Source organism: Ranitomeya imitator, chromosome 6, assembly GCF_032444005.1.
Source record: "Ranitomeya imitator isolate aRanImi1 chromosome 6, aRanImi1.pri, whole genome shotgun sequence".
Classification (NCBI taxonomy): domain Eukaryota; kingdom Metazoa; phylum Chordata; class Amphibia; order Anura; family Dendrobatidae; genus Ranitomeya; species Ranitomeya imitator.
The window spans coordinates 43731095-43753308 of record NC_091287.1 but is presented as its reverse complement, the minus strand read 5'-3'; the positions used below and the strand labels follow the sequence as shown (position 1 = coordinate 43753308).

Here is a 22214-nt window from a genome sequence, read left to right as displayed (position 1 = left end):
CACATTTACACTGCCTGACCTCGGCTGTGCGCACACAATGTGAGGGAGCATTATACTCCTCTCTCTGGACACCACTCACTACACTGATGCACACAAGTGTAGTAACGGAGCGGTAAGAAGTCCCAAAATGTAAATTGAGAGGACGTAATAGTACATTGAGCCCTTGGCCATGTCATGGGAGTATGGAAACCCCTTCATTTGTATTGAAAGTAATTTTCTCAGGGACTGTACCACTACAATGTACAGTACAGTGGTAATCTGCAGGTAAATAAAATTTAAATAATGACTGTCTGTTCTAATGGAGCAGTGGTTACAGGGAGAAAATGCAATTGCATTCTCCCTGCACATGCTCGCTTCCAGTCATTGCAGCAGTTACAGTCATTGCTCAAATCATAATGAGTACACTTATCACTCTCCAGCACATTAATTGACAGCCTGCTTTGCACACACATGCTGCTCACGTACGATGCAGAACAAGCTGTCAATCAATGTGAGCATAGTGAGCGCTGACTGTTACAGGTCCTAGCACCGCCCCGATGATTGGAAGAGATCGGCTGCAGAGAAAGTATAACTTCATTTTCTCCCTGTAGCTGCGCTTTCAGTAAGCCTGGGAGATATAAACAATATTTACTTGCAGATTATCACTATCTCATTAAAATGCTAGTCCATGCCCTCATCATCTCTCGCCTTGACTACTGCAACCTCCTGCTCTGTGGCCTCCCTTCTAACACTCTCGCACCCCTCCAATCTATTCTAAACTCTGCTGCCCGACTAATCCACCTGTCCCCCAGCTATTCCCCGGCCTCTCCCCTCTGTCAATCACTTCACTGGCTCCCCATTGCCCAGAGACTCCACTACAAAACCCTAACCATGACGTACAAAGCCATCCACAACCTGTCTCCTCCATACATCTGTGACCTCGTCTCCCGGTACTTACCTACACGCAACCTCCGATCCTCACAAGATCTCCTTCCCTACTCCCCTCTTATCTCCTCTTCCCACAATCGCATACAAGATTTCTCTCGTGCATCACCCCTACTCTGGAACCCTCTACCCCAACATATCAGACTCTCACCTACCATTGAAACCTTCAAAAAGAACCTGAAGACCCATCTCTTCCGACAAGCCTACAACCTGCAGTAACCACCGATCGACCAAACCGCTGCATGACCAGCTCTACCCTCGCCTACTGTATCCTCACCCATCCCTTGTAGATTGTGAGCCCTCGCGGGCAGGGTCCTCACTCCTCCTGTACCAGTTATGACTTGTATTGTTCAAGATTATTGTACTTGTTTTTATTATGTATACCCCTCCTCACATGTAAAGCGCCATGGAATAAATGGCGCTATAACAATATATAATAATAATAATAATAATCTCTGCAGTTAATTAGCTTTAGAGTTGTGTTCAGGAATGATGGTGGCATGTCAGTTCTGAAAAAACCCACACTGGATAGCAAAAGGGGTTTTGTTGCACCTGCCCCAACATCTTTCTCAATATTAGATACATTTAATAGACTCACAACTAAATTGTAAAGTGCACAAAGTACATGCAGTTTTTTTCATGAAGAAGCTATGCAAAATTTCACGCTACCAGTTAAAATATACCTAATGCATTTACATCGCCTACAACATCCGCTTACGGCTTTGAGTATTCTTAATGCTGCATTATATATAAAAGAATGGCCGCTATGTTCCCTTTAGGTTTAAAATAAATTTGACACTCCGCTTCCTGGAAATGACAAACACGCTTTAGAAGACTCTTGACAGTCTCTATAAATCCCACCTGCATTGTGACTGTACTCTGCTGGGTGCAATTTCAAGATTTAGAAGGTACATCTAGACGAGAGGGATTGATGAATGGGGCATCTGTGTTCCCATATGAAAAAAAGTAGGGAAAGCAATTTTCATTCTGGAAAGTATGTAGTGCATTGTGAAGTGTAAAGGGAAATCAAAGACAGGAGCAGCACAACTGCAAGGATAAAGGAGCAGAAAGAAACTCAATTCTTCTTGGGCTTTGCAGCTGGTTCATCTCCTGTCTGTGATTTTAGATGTCCCTATGTCTGATATTTACAGCAGATGGATTACACAATTGTGACATGGACAATCAGAAATATTCACTTGAATGGGAACCATGCTCCAGTTCCCTGCACAGCAAGGGGCTGCGGTGCAAGCAAAAAAAAAAAAAAACAGTAAAGACTTGTTCACACATTGCATTATTGCACTTTTGGCACAGGAAAAAATGCAGCGTTTTTCAGTACCAGCAAAGTGAGTGAGATTTCTGAAATCTCATGCACACACTGCTTACTTTTCTTTGCAGATTTGAACCATCAAAGCATTTTTATAAATCTGCAGAACGTCAATTCCTTCAGAGGTTTTACACTGTTTTTCACCCATTCAAATTAATGGGGAAAAAACGGAAGTCCCCAGTCCACAAGATCCCATCCTGGGGCCGATAGTTCCACTGCCCCAGAACCAGGCGATGCTCACTGTCTCCTAACTTTTGGTTGGCCCACAGCTTTTGTATCTCCCGCCTGTATAGTCTGTAGTCACAATTCATGCTCCATATCACAACTGTAGCACATCTCTCCTGCTCCAGCTGGCAACAATAGACCTTAAGAGAATTCCTCACATCCAGACGATAGATATGATGACCACAGCAGGTCTATCCAGCTCCAGCCGGCAACAACAGTCCTTAAAATAGTTCCTCACAATCCAGGCGATAGATATCACGACTGTAGCACGTGTATCAAAATCCATCCAGCAACCCATGTCCAATCTTCATCAGCCATCCATACAGGGGAACAGGACCTCACCAACAGATCTTCGCCTTTTGCCCTAATTCCGATAATTTCACAAATAAACGCTAAACACATTGACCTAAATTTACCACTAACAAAAAGTACAATGTGTCACAAAAAAAAACAATCTCAGAAACACTGGAATATGTTGAAGCATTCCAGAGTTATTACCACATAAAGTGACACTGGTCAGATTTAAAAAATTTGGCCTGGTAAGGAAGGTTAAAATTTGATTGGTCTGCCAAGTGCTCGGGTTCCACATATTGCAGATCGGACAGACAGATTGCTGGGTGGAGCTGTGAAAAACCCAGCAGTCATGGTACACATTGGTACCATTGACAGAGTTAAGGTACCGTCACATTAAGCGACGCTGCAGCGATCTAGACAACGATCCCGATCGCTGTAGCGTCGCTGTGTGGTCGCTGGAGAGCTGTCACACAGACAGCTCTCCAGCGACCAACGATGCCGGTCCCCTGGTAACCAGGGTAAACATCGGGTTACTAAGCGCAGGGCCGTGCTTAGTAACCCGATGTTTACCCTGGTTACCAGCGTAAACGTAAAAAAACCAAACAGTACATACTTACATTCCAGCGTCTGTCCTCTCCCCCGCTGTGCTTCTCTGCACTAAGCGCCGGCCGGAAAGCACAGCGGTGACGTCACCGCTGTGCTTTCCGGCCGCTGCGCTGACACAGTGCAGAGAAGCACAGCGCCGGGAGACAGACACCGGAATGAAAGCATGAAGTGTTTGTTTTTTTTTACATTTACGCTGGTAACCAGGGTAAACATCGGGTTACTAAGCGGGGCCCTGCGCTTAGTAACCCGATGTTTACCCTGGTTATCAGTGAAGACATCGCTGAATCGGCGTCACACACGCCGATTCAGCGATGTCTGCGGGAGGTCCAGCGACGAAATAAAGTTCTGGACTTTCTGCGCCGACCAACGATGGCACAGCAGGATCCTGATCGCTGCTGCCTGTCAAACTGAACAATATCGCTAGCCAGGACGCTGCAACGTCACGGATCGCTAGCGATATCGTTCAGTGTGACGGTACCTTTAGAGGGAGGTGGAAGGTGCTTAAAAATTATTGCAGGGATCAAGGAGAGAAGCTGAAGGCCAGGACCTCCAAGGTGGTGTTTTCAGAAATACTGCAGATGCCACAAGCGTCAATAGAAACACAATCAGAGCTTAGGGAGATAAATAAGTGGTACTAATAAGAGGATAGATAGAGCAGACAAAGAGAGTGAGACACTAGGGGTCAATGAGGATATAGGGGGCTCGGAAATGCAAGGAAAGTAGGGATCTGAGTAGGTGTTACAAATGTGCTAATAGTATTAAATGATTGCTGGCAAATACAAGAAGCCTCACAAACAAAATGAATGAACTGGATACTCTTATATCAGTCACAGAATACGTTATGGTGGGCATTATGGAAACCTGGCTGGATGAGAGCCAAGACGGGTAACAAACTTAGAGGGTTACACTACATTTAAAAAGGACAGGAAAGACAAAAAACGTCAAGGGGTGTGTATTTTCATAAAATCCAACTTAAAACCAGTGCTCAATGATGATATTGGGGGGAGCTGTGACAATATAGGGTCAGTATGGGAAAATGTACATGGGGATGGAAAACTGCTTATTGAAGTTTGCTACAAGCCTCTCAACATACAGTTAGGGCCAGAAATATTTGGACAGTGACACAAGTTTTGTTATTTTAGCTGTTTACAAAAACATGTTCAGAAATACAATTATATATATAATATGGGCTGAAAGTGCACACTCCCAGCTGCAATATGATAGTTTCCACATCCAAATCGGAGAAAGGGTTTAGGAATCATAGCTCTGTAATGCATAGCGTCCTCTTTTTCAAGGGACCAAAAGTAATTGGACAATGGACTCTAAGGGCTGCAATTAACTCTGAAGGCGTCTCCCTCGTTAACCTGTAATCAATGAAGTAGTTAAAAGGTCAGGGGTGGATTCCAGGTGTGTGGTTTTGCATTTGGAAGCTGTTGCTGTGAGCAGACAACATGCGGTCATGCGGTCAAAGGAACTCTCAATTGAGGTGAAGCAGAACATCCTGAGGCTGAAAAAAAAGAAAAAATCCATCAGAGAGATAGCAGACATGCTTGGAGTAGCAAAATCAACAGTTGGGTACATTCTGAGAAAAAAGGAATTGACTGGTGAGCTTGGGAACTCAAAAAGGCCTGGGCGTCCACGGATGACAACAGTGGTGGATGATCGCCGCATACTTAATTTGGTGAAGAAGAACCCGTTCACAACATCAACTGAAGTCCAGAACACTCTCAGTGAAGTAGGTGTATCTGTCTCCAAGTCAACAGTAAAGAGAAAACTCCATGACAGTAAATACAAAGGGTTCACATCTAGATGCAAACCATTCATCAATAACAAAAATAGACAGGCCAGAGTTAAATTTGCAGAAAAACACCTCAAGAAGCCAGCTCAGTTCTGGAAAAGTATTCTATGGACAGATGAGACAAAGATCAACCTGTACCAGAATGATGGGAAGAAAAAAGTTTGGAGAAAAAAGGGAACAGCACATGATCCAAGGCACACCACATCCTCTGTAAAACATGGTGGAGGCAACGTGATGGCATGGGCATGCATGGCTTTCAATGGCACTGGGTCACTTGTGTTTATTGATGACATAAGAGCAGACAAGAGTAGCCGGATGAATTCTGAAGTGTACTGGGATATACTTTCAGCCCAGATTCAGCCAAATGCTGCAAAGTTGATTGGACAGCGCTTCATAGTACTGATGGACAATGACCCCAAGCATACAGCCAAAGCTACCCAGGAGTTCATGAGTGCCAAAAAGTGGAACATTCTGCAATGGCCAAGTCAATCTCCAGATCTAAACCCAATTGAGCATGCATTTCACTTGCTCAAATCCAGACTTAAGACGGAAAGACCCACAAACAAGCAAGACCTGAAGGCTGCGGCTGTAAAGGCCTGGCAAAGCATTAAGAAGGAGGAAACCCAGCGTTTGGTGATGTCCATGGGTTCCAGACTTAAGGCAGTGATTGCCTCCAAAGGATTTGCAACAAAATATTGAAAATAAAAATATTTTGTTTGGGTTATGTTTATTTGTCCAATTACTTTTGACCTCCTAAAATGTGGAGTGTTTGTAAAGAAATGTGTACAATTCCTACATTTTCTATCAGATATTTTTGTTCAACCCTTCAAATTAAACGTTACAATCTGCACTTGAATTCTGTTGTAGAGGTTTCATTTCAAATCCAATGTGGTGGCATGCAGAGCCCAACTCGCGAAAATTGTGTCACTGTCCAAATATTTCTGGCCCTAACTGTATCTGAACAGGTAGAGGATACATTGCTGCAACAAATTAAAAAGGCAGCAAATAATAATTGGGTATAGCACAGGTACCAGTTCCACATTATGAATGCACCCATATATTAGCGGCTCATTATAATATGAATAAGCAATGCAGAATTTTATTATCACAAAAATTCCAATCGTTTTTCAGGTAATCTAATGGATCTGGTTCTGTCAAGTAGACCAGATACAATTCCAGATATACAGGTCAGAGAACATTTGGGAAGTTGTGACCACAACATGGTAGGTTTCAGTGTAATTTTCAATCAAACATTCAAAAGAGGAAATGCAAAAACCCGGAACTTTAGTAAAGCTGATTTTAACAAATTAAGGAAGGCGCTTAATCGAGTAGACTGGGGCTATGTCATGATACCTGGGGATACCGAACATAAATGGGGCATTTTTAAGGAAATACTACTAGAATCCTGTAGAAAACTTACAGTGGGGGAAATAAGTATTTGATCCCTTGCTGATTTTAAAAGTTTGACCACTGACAAAGACATGAACAGTCTATAATTTTAAGGGTAGGTTAATTTTAAACATTGAGAGATAGAATATCAAAAATAAAATCCAGAAAATCACATTGCATAAATTATATACATTTACCGTATTTGCATTTTGCAGTGAGAAATAAGTATTTGATCCCCTCCCAACCATTAAGAGCTCTGGCTCCTACAAAAGTGTTGTTTTTTGGCTTTTTTTTTTTAAAGGTGTTCACTAAAGAAGCTAAGTAGTGGAACAGTTTTATAGGTCAGGTCTTACGGATGCGGCGATATCAAATATGTGTACTTTTATTGTTTAGTTTTTTTAATTCAAATATTTATTTATTGATGGAATAAATATTGATTTTTTTATTATTATTTTTAAAAATATTTTTACAATTATTAAAAAATAAAAAAATTAATTCTAAGTTTTACACTTTATCCCACTATGGGACACTCATTTTGTGCAGGCTGATCGCTCCTATAGCACGCAGATCTGCATGCTATAGAAGCTGTCAGCTCTGCAGTTTCCATGACACTGACCTGAGAGACTTCCTGGTCATCACTGCACATGACAGGAAGTCTCTCAGCTCTGGAGACCCGGATGTCGTCATGACGACATCGGGTCTCCATGGCAGCGATCGGGACCCCATGATGTACTGCGGGGTCTTCGATCCAAAGGCAGAGGGGCTGTCAGCCCCTGTTCCTGCTCCGGAATGCTTCGATCATGTTTGATCGCAGTGTTTCGGGGGTTAAAGTGCCGGGAGTGGTCCGTGACTGACCGCTCCTGGCACTTAGTGCCGGGTGTCAGCTGTGAGAATCAGCTCACACCCGACCCCGATCGGCCGCACACCACACGTGTGCACGGCCGATCAGCTATGATGTACTATCCAGTCCATGGTCAGACGGGCCCAGCCCACATGGACGGGATAGTACGTTGGATGTCAGAGAGGGGTTAAATTAGTGATAAAATGTACAAATTGTGGAGAAAGGTTGAACTTGATGGACCGAGGTCTATTTTCATCCTATGTATCTATGCATGTGTTCACTGAACAATGCAGATTTACCGCATTCAGTACATTCTATTGATTACATTTCTATTGCAGAGACTTGCATCTCCACAAGAGAAATTGACATGCTTTAGATCTGAAAGACGTGCCGCATATCGATTTCCACGGGTGATCCGCAGGCACGCATAGTGGACATGGGATTTCTAGAATTATCTGGTAAACTGTAAAGGTACCGTCACACTAAGCGACGCTGCAGCGATACCGACAACGATCCGGATCGCTGCAGCGTCGCTGTTTGGTCGCTGGAGAGCTGTCACACAGACCGCTCTCCAGCGACCAACGATGCCGGTAACCAGGGTAAACATCGGGTTACTAAGCGCAGGGCCGCACTTAGTAACCCGATGTTTACCCTGGTTACCATCCTAAAAGTAAAAAAACAAACGCTTCATACTTACCTTCCGCTGTCTGTCCCTCGGCGCTCTGCTTCTCTGCCCTGTGTAAGCACAGCGGCCGGAAAGCACAGTGGTGATGTCACCGCTCTGCTTTCCGGCCGCTGTGCTCACAGTGAGTGCAGGAAAGCACAGCGCCGGGGGACAGACAGCGGAAGGTAAGTATGTAGTGTTTGTTTTTTTTTACTTTTAGGATGGTAACCAGGGTAAACATCGTGTTACTAAGCGCGGCCCTGCGCTTAGTAACCCGATGTTTACCCTGGTTACCAGCGAAGACATCGCTGAATCGGCGTCACACACGCCGATTCAGCGATGTCAGCAGGAAGTCCAGCGACGAAATAAAGTTCTGGACTTTCTGCAGCGACCAACGACATCACAGCAGGATTCTGATCGCTGCTGCGTGTCAAACTGAACGATATCGCTAGCGAGGACGCTGCAACGTCACGGGTCGCTAGCGATATCATTTAGTGTGACGGTACCTTTAGACCTCAAAGACATGGCCCTCTCCCCTCTGTACCAGTCTGTCATTGCTCACTATAATGTATATTTGTACTTTGAATGTAACCCCTTCTCACGTACAGAAACCATGAAATGAATAGGCTATATAAATAATAACAATAACAAATGTTTGTTATGTGCCACAAGTCTGGTATAAATGAATCCTCTACGATAAATGTGATTTAGTTCTTACTGGTGGGAGATGCTGCAAGGTTTTTTGTTTTAGCCATTATCAATGCCTAACACAGATACGCAACGTGTTAATAATGGCTACATGGGCGGCTAATCCACCACATGCTGATCGCACCAAACAGTAAATCAGATCATATTCAGATTATGCCTCTTACACAACTGGATTGTCAATGATGTAATGTTCCATACAAGAATGCATCCGTGGGTCTTTATGGTCATATCTGTGGGTCAGTATATAGATATAACTGTCTGCTTTAGGCCACGAGCTCTGAATTGTGTCACTCATAATAGAGTAATGGGATAAAATGCAACTTTATCAGAGCAGATTCATTCATCATATCTAACACAAATGTCTCCCATATTACAGGGGTCTTCTCCCCTTTCATGCAGTAACATGGTGCTGTATGGAGTGCACACTCGGCTCACTATACAACTATGTCAGTGCACTGGGGGTTATCTGCAAACTGCTCAGAGCACAGGAGCGTGAAGATTACTCTACTGTGTTCTGAACACTACAGTGATAGTGAAGGTGAACGGTGATCAGCAGCCTGACATGTGTACTACTAATCCCAGGCTACTACGCTGTTCTCATCACTGGAAGAAGTCTCCACTGTGCGGCGGGGACTTTTCCAGAAGTAAGCACAGTGCAGTAGCCTGGGAATAGAAGTACAATGTCAGGCTGCTAATCACCGCTCTGATCATCATCCGATCTCAGCTCTTCGCTAGTCACCATCTCCGTTCCCTGCATCCCAGTATCTCCTGTCACCGCTCACGCTAAACTCTGTGAACGGTGACAGGGGGGAATTAGATCTCTCAACGCAGCTGTGAGCTACAAAAAAAATGGTGCCTATCTTCTCCCACAGCTGTATGAACTGGACAGAGAAGGGGGCATGCCCAATTAACAGCAGGGAATGCGGCTGGTAACCGACCGTAGTCTCCTATGCCCAGGGATTGCTGTATTTGCGGTGTATATGTGTCATGCTCAGACACTTACAAACTAGCAAATGAAAATGACATCCATCAGCAGCTGCAAAAAAAAAATTAACAACTTAAAAAAAATGTTAAAACACATTTCATTTTGTATTAAAAATTATTGATTACATAATGAATAATTATGAATTCAATAATAAAAATCACGACACCTTCCCTTTAAGTCTCCACCAGAGAACGGTTACATCACTACAGATTCCAGAGATAAAAGGCAACTGGAGTTTCCAGATAGAATATTATGGGTCCTGTCTGGCCTTATGTGGAAGAAGGAAGCTTTATATTAAATTAAATATTGTAATAACTGAAGCTTAATATGTGCACCCCACCTCCTTAGTGAGACACCCCACATACTGATGATCTATGAGACACTAATCTCATTAAACAAGATTAAAATGTATTTTTCCTTTCAGTAAGTTAATGTCCCTGGCTGCAGGTTATTATAAAGAAACAAACTGCGCTATACTCACCTTCCCCAGGTCCATCAGTGAGTCTTCACTGCCGCTGCTCCCAGTGTCTGGTATTGATTGCAGCACTTGGGTGATAGCCAATCAGTGAGCTCAGTGTAGAGCCTCTAACCTCACTGATTGGCTACCCACTGTCGACATAGCGTCAAAGCCACAGGTAATGCCGCCAGACACTGGGAGCAGCGGCAGTGGAGACTCACTGGTGGACCCGGTGAAGGTGAGTACAGCTAGGTTTGTTCTTTATAACTACGTGCGGCCGAGGACATTCATTTACTGACAAGGCGCGACCCCTTTAACTATATTAAATGCTGAGTTTTATCATTCAGGCCATGACAGCTGACATCTTGAGTGTATGGCTGTAGGGTGAGTAGTGTTTGTATAAAAGATCATTATCTATGAATATATAAGCTCAGTATAGCATCATGCGCTGTATATATATTAATAAACACTGCTCACCCTCCATTGCAGCTGTCCTCTGCGATTACCGCTCCGAGTGATTTCTCCAATTTCAACCAGTAGACTGGAATGTGGCTACAAAAAAAACATTTCTCAGGGCCGATTTAGACAGGCCGATCACGGCTATTACACAAATGGTGGTCGGCTACATGCAAGTCCATTGGCAGTCATTTGTCTGGTTAGATTGCTGATCCTTCTTCTGTATGGACAGACTGATCTTTAAAGGGGTTGTCCATAACGTCAACCCCAACGTAATCAATTCAGGACCCTAATCAAAATAAAAACAATGTATACTTAGCTCCCAAAGCAGCGCCGTGCCAGCGATGTGGGTGGTGCTGTTCCTGGAGACTGACATGACTACTTTTGTCATGTGTCGGCTGCAGCTCAATATTCCGTGATAAAATATTAAAAGTTGCAGCTGACGATTACTTGTGCCACGTGCCGGCTGCAGCCAGTCATGTCCCTCTCCTGGAACCTTAGGCTACTTTCACACTTCCGTCTGTATGGACCCGTCGCAATGCGTCGGGCCGACGTACCGACGGACGTTGTGAAATAACTGCAAGACGTGGGCAGCGGATGCAGTTTTTCAATGCATCCGCTGCCCATTCTGCAGTCCGGGGAGGAGGGGGCGGAATTTCGGCCACGCATGTGCGATCGAAAATGGCGGACACGTCGCACAAATAAACGTTACATTGAACTTTTTTTGTGCGTCGCGTCCGCCAAAACACGACGGATGCGACGTGTGCCCATCCGTCGCTAATGCAAGTGTATGGGCAAAAAACGCACCCTGCGAGCACATTTGCAGGATCCGTTTTTTGCCCATAACGACGGAGGACAAAAGACGGAAGTGTGAAAGCAGCCTTACTGACTTCATTGCTGGAATGGCGCTGCTTCGGCAGTAGCCATGTAGCCGACCACCATTTGTGTAATAACCGCGATCGGCCTGTCTAAATCAGCCCTGAGAGATGGTTTTTGTAGCCACATTCCAGTCTACGAGATGAAATTGGAGAAATCACTGGGAGCGGTAATCGTATAGGACAGCTGCAATGGAGGGTGAGCAGTGTTTATGAATATATACACAGCGTATGATGCTATACTGAGCCTATATATTAATGATAAAAGCTGTAGCCGACGATCGGCTGCACATGGCACAAGCCACGTCACTCCCCGGGAACAGCGCCGCCGCCATCGCTGGAACGGCGCTACTTCAGGAGCTGAGTATGCAATGGTTTTATTTTAATCAGGGTCATGAATTGATTAATCTGGGGTTGTCCAGTCGTGGACAACCTCTTTAATTCAATTGTTCTGTGCAATCTTAAAAATAAATAAACCAATCATTTCACCTGACTTGACTTCACGGGACGATTATTCAGAACGTTAATTCTGAATTTTGGCCAGTGTAAATGGGAACTTACTCTAAGGCCGGAGACAGACTAAATGTATGAAAAATCGGTCAGAGTATCCCTGCCGAGAGTCGCACGAGTGTTCTCCGTATGGCGATTCGTGTATAATGTGTTTGCAATGCGATTTTCTCCCACCCATGTATCTGTATGGCTTTACATTTCTCACTGATTTTCCCCATTGAATTAAATGGCTCAGTGGGTTGATATTAGACGCAAGCTACACGGATGGTCCGTGTGGCGTCCGAGTTTTTCGGGCACCCATAGGCTTTTATTGCCGAGTCTCAGACAATATACGGGTACAATAGCAGCATGCTGCGATTTTACACGCACGTCGAATACGCCTGAGAAAAAAATACGGTGATGTGAGCTGCCCCATAGATTAACACTGGTCCGAGTGCTATGTGATGTTTTTCCGCATAGCACTCGCCCGTATTCTACGGTAGTGTGACGCCGGCCCAAGGGCTCAGACGTCTTGTGCAAATTGGTCCGTGATCGGACTGCAATTTATGGACTGGCCATGGCTCTCCTGACCCAAGCGTGACGGCCACATAGAAATACATTAAGATGTTACGCTTTAGTCGGGAGACCCGCGGCCAGTCCGCTCATTAGAGGTCCGTGCTCGCACCGATTTGCACAGACATCTGCATGAGCCCTAAGGCAGATTGAGATGGCCAATATAAAAATTGGGCTAGTTACATCTTCAAATTGAACAGGTGTATGAGTTGCCTGGTATTATATACATTATTCCGGAATAATGTCAGCTGTGAATTGTTTAAAAAAAATTTATATATATATATATATATATATATATATATATATATATATCGCTCATATGCACTAGCACGTAGCCTATACAGTCAGCGCACCTCCCACATGGACAGCACATGCACCAAAAATACACCCATTTAATTAGGCACTTACGGGGGACTGCTTAATTATGTGAGTAATCCCGAACTCTAATGTCTGCAAAATGTAGAAGCGAACTTTGCAATGTACTTATATTAAGCCTACGTTCACACTAGCGTTGTGACGACGCGACGCACAACGCACCGAAAAACGCGTGCAAACGCACGCAAAAACGCTGCGTTTTTCGACGCGTGCGTCGTTTGTTGACGAAAATCGGACGCAAGAAAAATGCAACTTGTTGCGTTTTCTTGGTCCGACGCTAGCGTCAAAAAAGACGCACGTGTCGGAAAACGCATGCGTCCCCCATGTTAAACATAGGGGCGCATGACGCGTGCGTCGCCCGACGCTAACGCGACGCACACTAGCCGAACGCTAGTGTGAACGTAGCCTAAGTGATGCGTCATGGCGGCCGCTGGGTGCAGTAGTGACCCCACTGTGGATTGCCTGTCACTGCTTTTATAGTGCAAGAACAAGACCAGTGGGGGACATAAAGGACAAGGGGGAAGCCTGATCTTTGAAAATCCAGTAAAGGACCTTTAAAGGGATTTCACAAAAATGTGCCCAAAGGTAGGTATTAAAAAAAATAACAATCACTAACACCTAGGACCTGCCAACGTTCAAGAGCCACTGCTCTGGTGCTCCCCGGAAGTACTAGAAGTGATGATGACCTGTCCATCAGTCAACTGACCTCTGCAGCCAATCACTTGGCCCCACAGTTGCGACACACAAATGACTGCTGAGGCCGGTGATTGGCTGCAGTGGTCAGGTGACATCATCACTTCTGGTAACTGTAGTGCAGTGGGGGATTCAAGGTGTAAGCAATTATTATTTATTTTATATTTCCTATTAAGGCTAATTTTGTAAAAACCTGGAAAACCCTTTTAAGAACAAGCAATAATATAATACCCAAACATCTCATGAGAAGTGTGGACATTTACCAATCAGTGCCTAAGGAAGTAAATATTTAGCTACCCATCACTTTTGTTAAAGGGATCAACAAAATGTGTGCACAAAAAAAATACATCATTGTATTACCCTGTAAACGATCAAAAGACCCTATAGGCTGAGCAGCTTTAAAGCTTTCCATCTCAGCCTGCTGTGTGTTATAGTTCCCCAGGATCTGCAGAGCCACATGTTGCCTAAGGCTGCCGTCACACTAGCAGTATTTTACATCAGTATTTGTAGCCAAAACCAGGAGTGGAACAAATAGAGGAAAAGTATAATAGAAACATATGCACCACTTCTGCATTTATCACCCACTCCTGGTTTTGGCTGAGAAATACTGATGTAAAATACTGACCAAATACTGCTGGTGTGACGGCAGCCTAAAACTAAGGCACCTTATATCATGATGTTGTATAAAAGACATATATGACGATACATTCATTACAAATGCAGCACTTTGCCACCTATGTCCGGACCAGCTCTGCTACAAGACAAAGGGGTTAACAACAACAACAAAAATAATCATTTAAGACCCATTGAAAAAAAGTTTAGAAAATTTATTCATTCCAAACTGAAAAGGGAATGTCACTAAAATGTACATAGAAATTCCAAAAATCTTAAAAAACTTGAAAAATAGGAAGTATATTAATAAATACTGAGCTGCAACACAGAAGAAAGGAGCCATCGCCATGCTGCTGCCCCACCCCCTCCGCCCAGACTGATACAAAGTCTCCACAACAGGGCGACATAGTAAACACAATGTAGCAGAATAGACACTTAGTTCCTGGACAGGTCGCTTCATCTGTGATCGCTCTGACACCGCATCACTAGCACATGGAGCAGGTTATTGTTGGGGGCTACACAAAACAAACCGTAAGGCCTGGAGTCTGCGGGTAATGTGAAGGTTTAAAGTGCAGGAGGGGGTCTCAGGCCCCTGGTGTGGTGGTCATAGCTGGGGAGGAGGACCAAGGTTTTAAGTTCTTCTCCTCAAGGGTGAATGAAGGCCTCAGGCAATCTTCTCAGAGGTGGAGGACATCTTAAGGATGGTCTCAGGCCCCTGGGGTAGTCAAAGCTGGGGGAGGGGGTGTCAAGGTCTGAACGGTGAAGGCCTCAGGGGTTCTTCTCAGAAGTGAAGGACATCTTAAGGATGGTCTCAGGCCCCTGAGTTTGTCAACGCTGGAAGGAAGAAGTCAAGGTCTGAAGGTTGAAGGCCTCAGGGGATCTTCTCAGAGGTGGAGGACATTTTAAGGATGGGCTCAGCCCTCCGGTGTAGTCATAGCTGGAGGAGGGTGTCATGATCTGAACGGTGAAGAGGCCTCAGGGCATCTCCGTTAAAATGGAGTGGTCCAAAATGTGGGAAGGGTCAAGGTTTTTAGGTTCATCTCAGAGGGGAAGGCCTCAGGGATTTATCTCAGCAATGGGGGCAGAATGTCCTTCTCCTTAGGGCTAGGATTCCATCGCCTCCAGCTTTTGAGATCAGGAGTTCTGTTCAATGTACATTTTGGACAGGGAAAGAGCCATGGACTTGGCCAGCTCTTGGTCCCGGTGTCTCTGGGCCTGGTTCTGCTTGCTCCAGCTCTCGTACTCCGGGTTGGGCAGGGGCTCCTGGAACACAGCATCATAGTGACCATTGCTGAGCCAGCTGAGCCAGATGCTGGGCCTGCAGGGGTCCTCTTCTCCTAGGTGGTGCACCATGGTGGACACGGTGGGGCACTCCAGGCGGCCTCCTGTGGTCAGGTGAATGTTGATGTTGAGCATCTGGCTCATGGCGAGTAATTCCGGATATCCAGCCCAAGAGCCGTCCTGGGCGGCGTTGATCAGGAACTCCCCGATGTCCCCCTCGATGATGAGGTTGAAGGTGTCCAGGTGGTCGGCCACATGGTGCACGGTGCGCTCCCGGAGCTCGGAGTGTAGGCCCTGATCGCCGTACACGGCCTTACTGACCGCCCGGTACAGGCAGTTACCGTCGGGGATCACGTGGAAGCGGTAACGATTGTTGTCCCGGAGATACTTGTCCTGCTTCTCCAGCTCGGCCAAGTGCAGCGCCAGGCGCTCCTGGGGGGAGTCTGCGGGGCCCCGGGGGCCCTGATCGGAGGGGCCGGGGAGCCAGTACTGGCCACTCTCCTCCGGCGATGCCGGCCTGATGCTTTCCTGCTGCACCATGTCGCTCAGCCATGTCCGCAGGTCCGGCGGGGAGGAGGACGGCGCCGGCTCCTGGCTCTTCTGGAGTTGGGGTGCAGAGAACTGCATGCTGTGCCCCGGCCCCCCAAAACTTGGCTGGAGGAGGCGGATTGGCACGATCCTCTCCGGGCTGCACATGGGTCTGAAGTGGGTGTGAACGCTGCCGTGTGCCTGGGGGCGGTAGGCGGGCATGGTGCAGGAGGAGCTGTGTGCGGCTGTCCCCGGCCCGCACCGTGTAGATATACACAGGGCAGGGGCATGGAAATAGCCCATGTCATCAGAGGGCAGAAATAGCAGGAGCCTGGGCACGATCTGCTGCATCACCCGCACTGGGGTGACGGCCCAGGGAAATACCTGCCCTGTGCATCATCAGCTCCATGGTGCCCACACAGCTATATGTGCCCCAAACCTGCAGATAACTGCATACTGCGCCCTAGTATTGCCCCTCTGCTTCACATCTGGACCTGCAGGTCGCAGTCCTCTTACTGCCTATGACTGGAATAGTCCAACAAGAACCAGGAATGAAGGCAAAGGTGAGTTTATAGATAAAGGGTTATTCCCAAGAAGAAAGTAAGTCATCCCCTATCACTGATCACTGGGGTCCCACTGCTGGGGCCCCTAAGTGATACAAGAGAATGGGGCTGGGAACTGGGCTCGCCCTGGCTTGAGTGGAGGTGCAGGTGCTTGACCTCCGCTCCATGTGTTGTCTATGGAGCTGCTGGAGATAGCCAGACCCTCTACTCGGTTTTAGTCCTGGGTTACACTAGCGTATACGCTCTCATCGGAGAGAATCAAGCCAAATCAAATCAGTCAACAACGCACGCTTTTCCAGCACCTCTAGGGTTGGGTCCAAGGTGTCTAATCCCCAAAATGAGGTAGGGTATGGACACAGACGACCACCTTAAAGAGAACCTGTTATCTGATTCATGATGCCGAAATCACCCGCAGCAAGAATCAGACATTGGCTGCACAATTGCTGTTGTGTTTTCCTCCGAAACGCTGCTGTGATCAAAGAAAACCACCCAGTGAAGGAGTCAGGTCAGAGCCTAGGACAGGACAGTGGGGGTAAGGAGTCAGGTCAGAGCCTAGGACAGGACAGTGGGGGTAAGGAGTCAGGTGAGGGCCAAGGACAGGTCAATGGAGTCAGGTGAGGGCCAAGGACAGGTCAGTGGGCTAAGGAGTCGGGTAAGGGCCAAGGACAGGTCAGTGGGGTAAGGAGTCAGGTGAGGGCCAAGGACAGGTCAGTGGGGTAAGGAGTCAGGTGAGGGCCAAGGACAGGTCAGTGGGGTAAGGAGTCAGGTGAGGGCCAAGGACAGGTCAGTGGGCTAAGGACTCAGGTAAGGGCCAAGGACAGGTCAGTGGGGTAAGGAGTCAGGTAAGGGCCAAGGACAGGTCAGTGGGGTAAGGAGTCAGGTGAGGGCCTAGAACAGGTCAATGGGGTCAGGAGTCAGGTGAGGGCCAAGGACAGGTCAGTGGGGTCAGGAGTCAGGTGAGGGCCAAGGACAGGTCAGTGGGGTAAGGAGTCAGGTGAGGGCCAAGGACAGGTCAGTGGGGTAAGGAGTCAGGTGAGGGCCAAGGACAGGTCAGTGGGGTAAGGAGTCAGGTAAGGGCCAAGGACAGGTCAGTGGGGTAAGGAGTCAGGTAAGGGCCAAGGACAGGTCAGTGGGGTAAGGAGTCAGGTGAGGGCCTAGAACAGGTCAATGGGGTCAGGAGTCAGGTGAGGGCCAAGGACAGGTCAGTGGGCTAAGGAGTCAGGTAAGGGCCTAGGGCGGGTCAGTAGGGTAAGGAGTCAGGTGAGGGCCAAGGACAGGTCAGTGGGATAAGGAGTCAGGTGAGGGCCTAGGGCGGGTCAGGAGTCAGGTGAAGGCCAAGGACAGGTCAGTGGGATAAGGAGTCAGGTAAGGGCCTAGGACATGTGAGTATGATACTTTTTTTTATTATTATTTTAACTCTTCCTGGACCTCCATTTATTATGAGATCTTATAAAAAAATGGTAATCAGGGCATTTTTTATTCAAAATTAAATAAGTTGGTCACTACTTGGACAACTCCTTCTCATCCCCCTTGCTTGGCCCCGATAACGTAATAAAGCTTATACTCTTATACTTGTCTCCTGTGCCGATGTCGTTCCCGCAGTGCCATGACTCGCTCTTCCCAGGGCTCCCGTCCGATTGTGGTGACACATGACCCCGGCACCCAATAAGTGCTGCCGTCACTGTCCCCGCCTCCTGTAGATTTGGGCAGGAAGAGGAAGTGAGATCAGCTGCCACCCGGACTTCCTCTTCAAGTTCGATTTGTCGGAAGGCGGCAACAGTGACGCCAGATCTGATTGGACGCCGGGGTCATGTGTCATACAACCGCACGGGAGCCCCGGGACTGTTAGGGCCAACACCGCTGGAAAGACGCTGTGGAGGGAGGTGAGTATAGATGTTATTATTCTATCGGGGCCAAACACTGACATCAAGCAGGGGCCATCCTAGTAGTGGATAGTTCCTTTAATTTATTCCAGTTGAATCAAATCTGACAATGGATTTGAATAAACATCAGTGACCTCTGCCTCCAGGCGCCATAGCAAGCACAGAATCCTTAAAGGGGTCGCACACAGCCTCCTCCTCCCCACAGCACCTGTGCTAAGCACCATACTGTCACCTGCTCTCTGTGTCTGCTGTAGCCAACCACTATCAATGTTGTTCTTGTTGCCCATAACAACCAGTTACTTCCCCACAGATGTTTAAAAAATGACCGCTTGTCTGGTTGTTTACTTGCCGCCTCATCAGCATAGCGCAGTGACCGACCCTGCACGGAGCTGACAAGTCACACGCGCCAGTCACGTCCGCACTCACACTAGCCAGTTTTTTCTAGACTACTACGCGCCACGCCCCCTCAGTGACGTCACCGCGAACCATCCAGCACCTCCTACCCTTCTAACGCTCTGTTTACGTTTAGATCGGTGACGTCATCACGCAGCTGCCATCTTAGAACGCGGGAGATTCCCCGTCTGTTTGCTGCCTTGTTTGGAGCTGCGCAGCCTCGCCCTTCGTTGACGGACAAGGCGACGCCTCCTAAGTGACGTCACAGACTAGAGCGTGCGTACCGTAGGGCTGTCATGTGATTGACTTTTTTTTGTTGGCACTGGCACCAGCAGTCAGCGCCACCGCAGCTGTTGCGGTTTTGGCGGGAATTGTGAGCAGAGTTTTGTAAACGTCTATTTCGGGCTGTGACGTAAAGCTGGGCTCTGGTGTCTCCTCAGTCATGGCGGTTATTTCGGGCTGTGAGGTAAAGCTCGGCTCTGGTGTCTCCTCAGTCATGGCGGTTATTTCGGGCTGTGAGGTAAAGCTCGGCTCCGGTGTCTCCTCAGTCATGGCGGTTATTTCGGGCTGTGAGGTAAAGCTCGGCTCCGGTGTCTCCTCAGTCATGGCGGTTATTTCGGGCTGTGAGGTAAAGCTGGGCTCCGGTGTCTCCTCAGTCATGGCGGTTATTTCGGGCTGTGAGGTAAAGCTGGGCTCTGGTGTCTCCTCAGTCATGGCGGTTATTTCGGGCTGTGAGGTAAAGCTGGGCTCTGGTGTCTCCTCAGTCATGGCGGTTATTTCGGGCTGTGAGGTAAAGCTGGGCTCTGGTGTCTCCTCAGTCATGGCGGTTATTTCGGGCTGTGAGGTAAAGCTCGGCTCTGGTGTCTCCTCAGTCATGGCGGTTTTTTCGGGCTGTGAGGTAAAGCTCGGCTCTGGTGTCTCCTCAGTCATGGCGGTTATTTCGGGCTGTGAGGTAAAGCTGGGCTCTGGTGTCTCCTCAGTCATGGCGGTTATTTCGGGCTGTGAGGTAAAGCTCGGCTCTGGTGTCTCCTCAGTCATGGTTATTTTGGGCTGTGAGGTAAAGCTGGGCTCTGGTGTCTCCTCAGTCATGGCGGTTATTTCGGGCTGTGAGGTAAAGCTCGGCTCCGGTGTCTCCTCAGTCATGGCGGTTATTTCGGGCTGTGAGGTAAAGCTGGGCTCCGGTGTCTCCTCAGTCATGGCGGTTATTTCGGGCTGTGAGGTAAAGCTGGGCTCCGGTGTCTCCTCAGTCATGGCGGTTATTTCGGGCTGTGAGGTAAAGCTGGGCTCTGGTGTCTCCTCAGTCATGGCGGTTATTTCGGGCTGTGAGGTAAAGCTGGGCTCTGGTGTCTCCTCAGTCATGGCGGTTATTTCGGGCTGTGAGGTAAAGCTGGGCTCTGGTGTCTTCTCAGTCATGGCGGTTATTTCGGGCTGTGAGGTAAAGCTGGGCTCTGGTGTCTCCTCAGTCATGGCGGTTATTTCGGGCTGTGAGGTAAAGCTCGGCTCTGGTGTCTCCTCAGTCATGGTTATTTTGGGCTGTGAGGTAAAGCTCGGCTCTGGTGTCTCCTCAGTCATGGCGGTTATTTCGGGCTGTGAGGTAAAGCTGGGCTCTGGTGTCTCCTCAGTCATGGCGGTTATTTCGGGCTGTGAGGTAAAGCTGGGCTCTGGTGTCTCCTCAGTCATGGCGGTTATTTCGGGCTGTGAGGTAAAGCTGGGCTCTGGTGTCTCCTCAGTCATGGCGGTTATTTCGGGCTGTGAGGTAAAGCTTGGCTCTGGTGTCTCCTCAGTCATGGCGGTTATTTCGGGCTGTGAGGTAAAGCTGGGCTCTGGTGTCTCCTCAGTCATGGCGGTTATTTCGGGCTGTGAGGTAAAGCTGGGCTCTGGTGTCTCCTCAGTCATGGCGGTTATTTCGGGCTGTGAGGTAGAGCCCAGAGGTAAAGCTGGGCTCTGGTGTCTCCTCAGTCATGGCGGTTATTTCGGGCTGTGAGGTAAAGCTGGGCTCTGGTGTCTCCTCAGTCATGGCGGTTATTTCGGGCTGTGAGGTAAAGCTGGGCTCTGGTGTCTCCTCAGTCATGGCGGTTATTTCGGGCTGTGAGGTAAAGCTGGGCTCTGGTGTCTCCTCAGTCATGGCGGTTATTTCGGGCTGTGAGGTAAAGCTCGGCTCTGGTGTCTCCTCAGTCATGGCGGTTATTTCGGGCTGTGAGGTAACGCTTCCCGCCGAGGTCAGGATGACAGCTCACTGACGGCCATTATGGAACCGGTCACAAAACATGGTGATTTAACCTATTAATTACTGACAATTTTTTTTTCTCCTTTTCGAAGGGGAGAAAAATCCACATGATGGTTTCGGAAAAACAAAACACTGCTTAGCTACTTGCTCCAGAAACACATCAGTTTTTTTTTTTTCCAAAGCCATCATGTGGATTTTAATCTGATTAATCTAATATATAAAGCTGAATGTGTGTGTATGTCCGGGATTGGCATCTGCACAGTCGCAGCTACAGCCACAAAATTTTGCACAGTCACACGTCTGGACCCCGAGAGCGTCATAGGCTATGTTGTGAGGCAAAATTTTAACCCCGCGCTTTCCAATTCACCAAACAATTTTGCCCCTATCTACATAATGGGGAAAAAGTGAAAGGAAAAGTGTTGGAGGCAAATTGACAGCTGCCAGATGTGAACAAGAGGGACTTAAAGAAAGAGCGATGGCGCCAAAGAGTATATACCGTACAGTTGCTAAGGTTGGGCCCCGACATGGGATACTCACCACACACGGGGATATGAACACACACACACACACAAAATGCGCCACACACTACCACGTGATTGAACACATATACTACCCTCAGCACACATTTCACCACACATACACCAACCTCGCCACATAAAAGTCGAGACACAAAAGTCGCCGCTCAAAACTCACCACATGCAAAACTAGGCTCGCTCAAAACTCGCCAGACGTGCAAAACTCACCTCATGGAAAACTCGCCACACGCAGAAAAATTGCCACATGCACAAAAGTTGCAACACATGCAAAAGTTGCCTCACACAAAACTTGCACATACTTATAACGCATCACACATAAAACTCGCCATGCGCAAAACTTGCTGCACACAACTTGCTACACTAACCTGTCACATGCAACTCGACACACAAAAAGTTGCTACACGCATGTCGCCACACAAAACTCCTCTCACAAAAGTCGGCACATGCATGTCGCCACACACAACTCAACACACAACACATGAAACTCGTCCTAAAACACACACAAGTCTGGTATT

At 47.4% G+C, this 22214-nt stretch overlaps 1 protein-coding gene across 1 annotated transcript; it reads right to left on the bottom strand.

Annotated features, from left to right (window-relative positions):
- Positions 1 to 14488: 14488 nt before the first annotated feature.
- Positions 14489 to 16382, bottom strand: OTUD1 (OTU deubiquitinase 1). The gene has a single exon (XM_069729560.1). It carries the CDS (start codon positions 16317 to 16319, stop codon positions 15423 to 15425), a length of 897 nt encoding a protein of 298 aa, XP_069585661.1. The 5' UTR covers positions 16320 to 16382; the 3' UTR covers positions 14489 to 15422.
- Positions 16383 to 22214: the final 5832 nt, after the last annotated feature.

What these genes read in the sequence shown, in the direction of transcription:
- OTUD1 (XM_069729560.1), bottom strand. Translation starts at nt 16,319, where the DNA reads ATGCCCGCCTACCGCCCCCAGGCACACGGCAGCGTTCACACCCACTTC.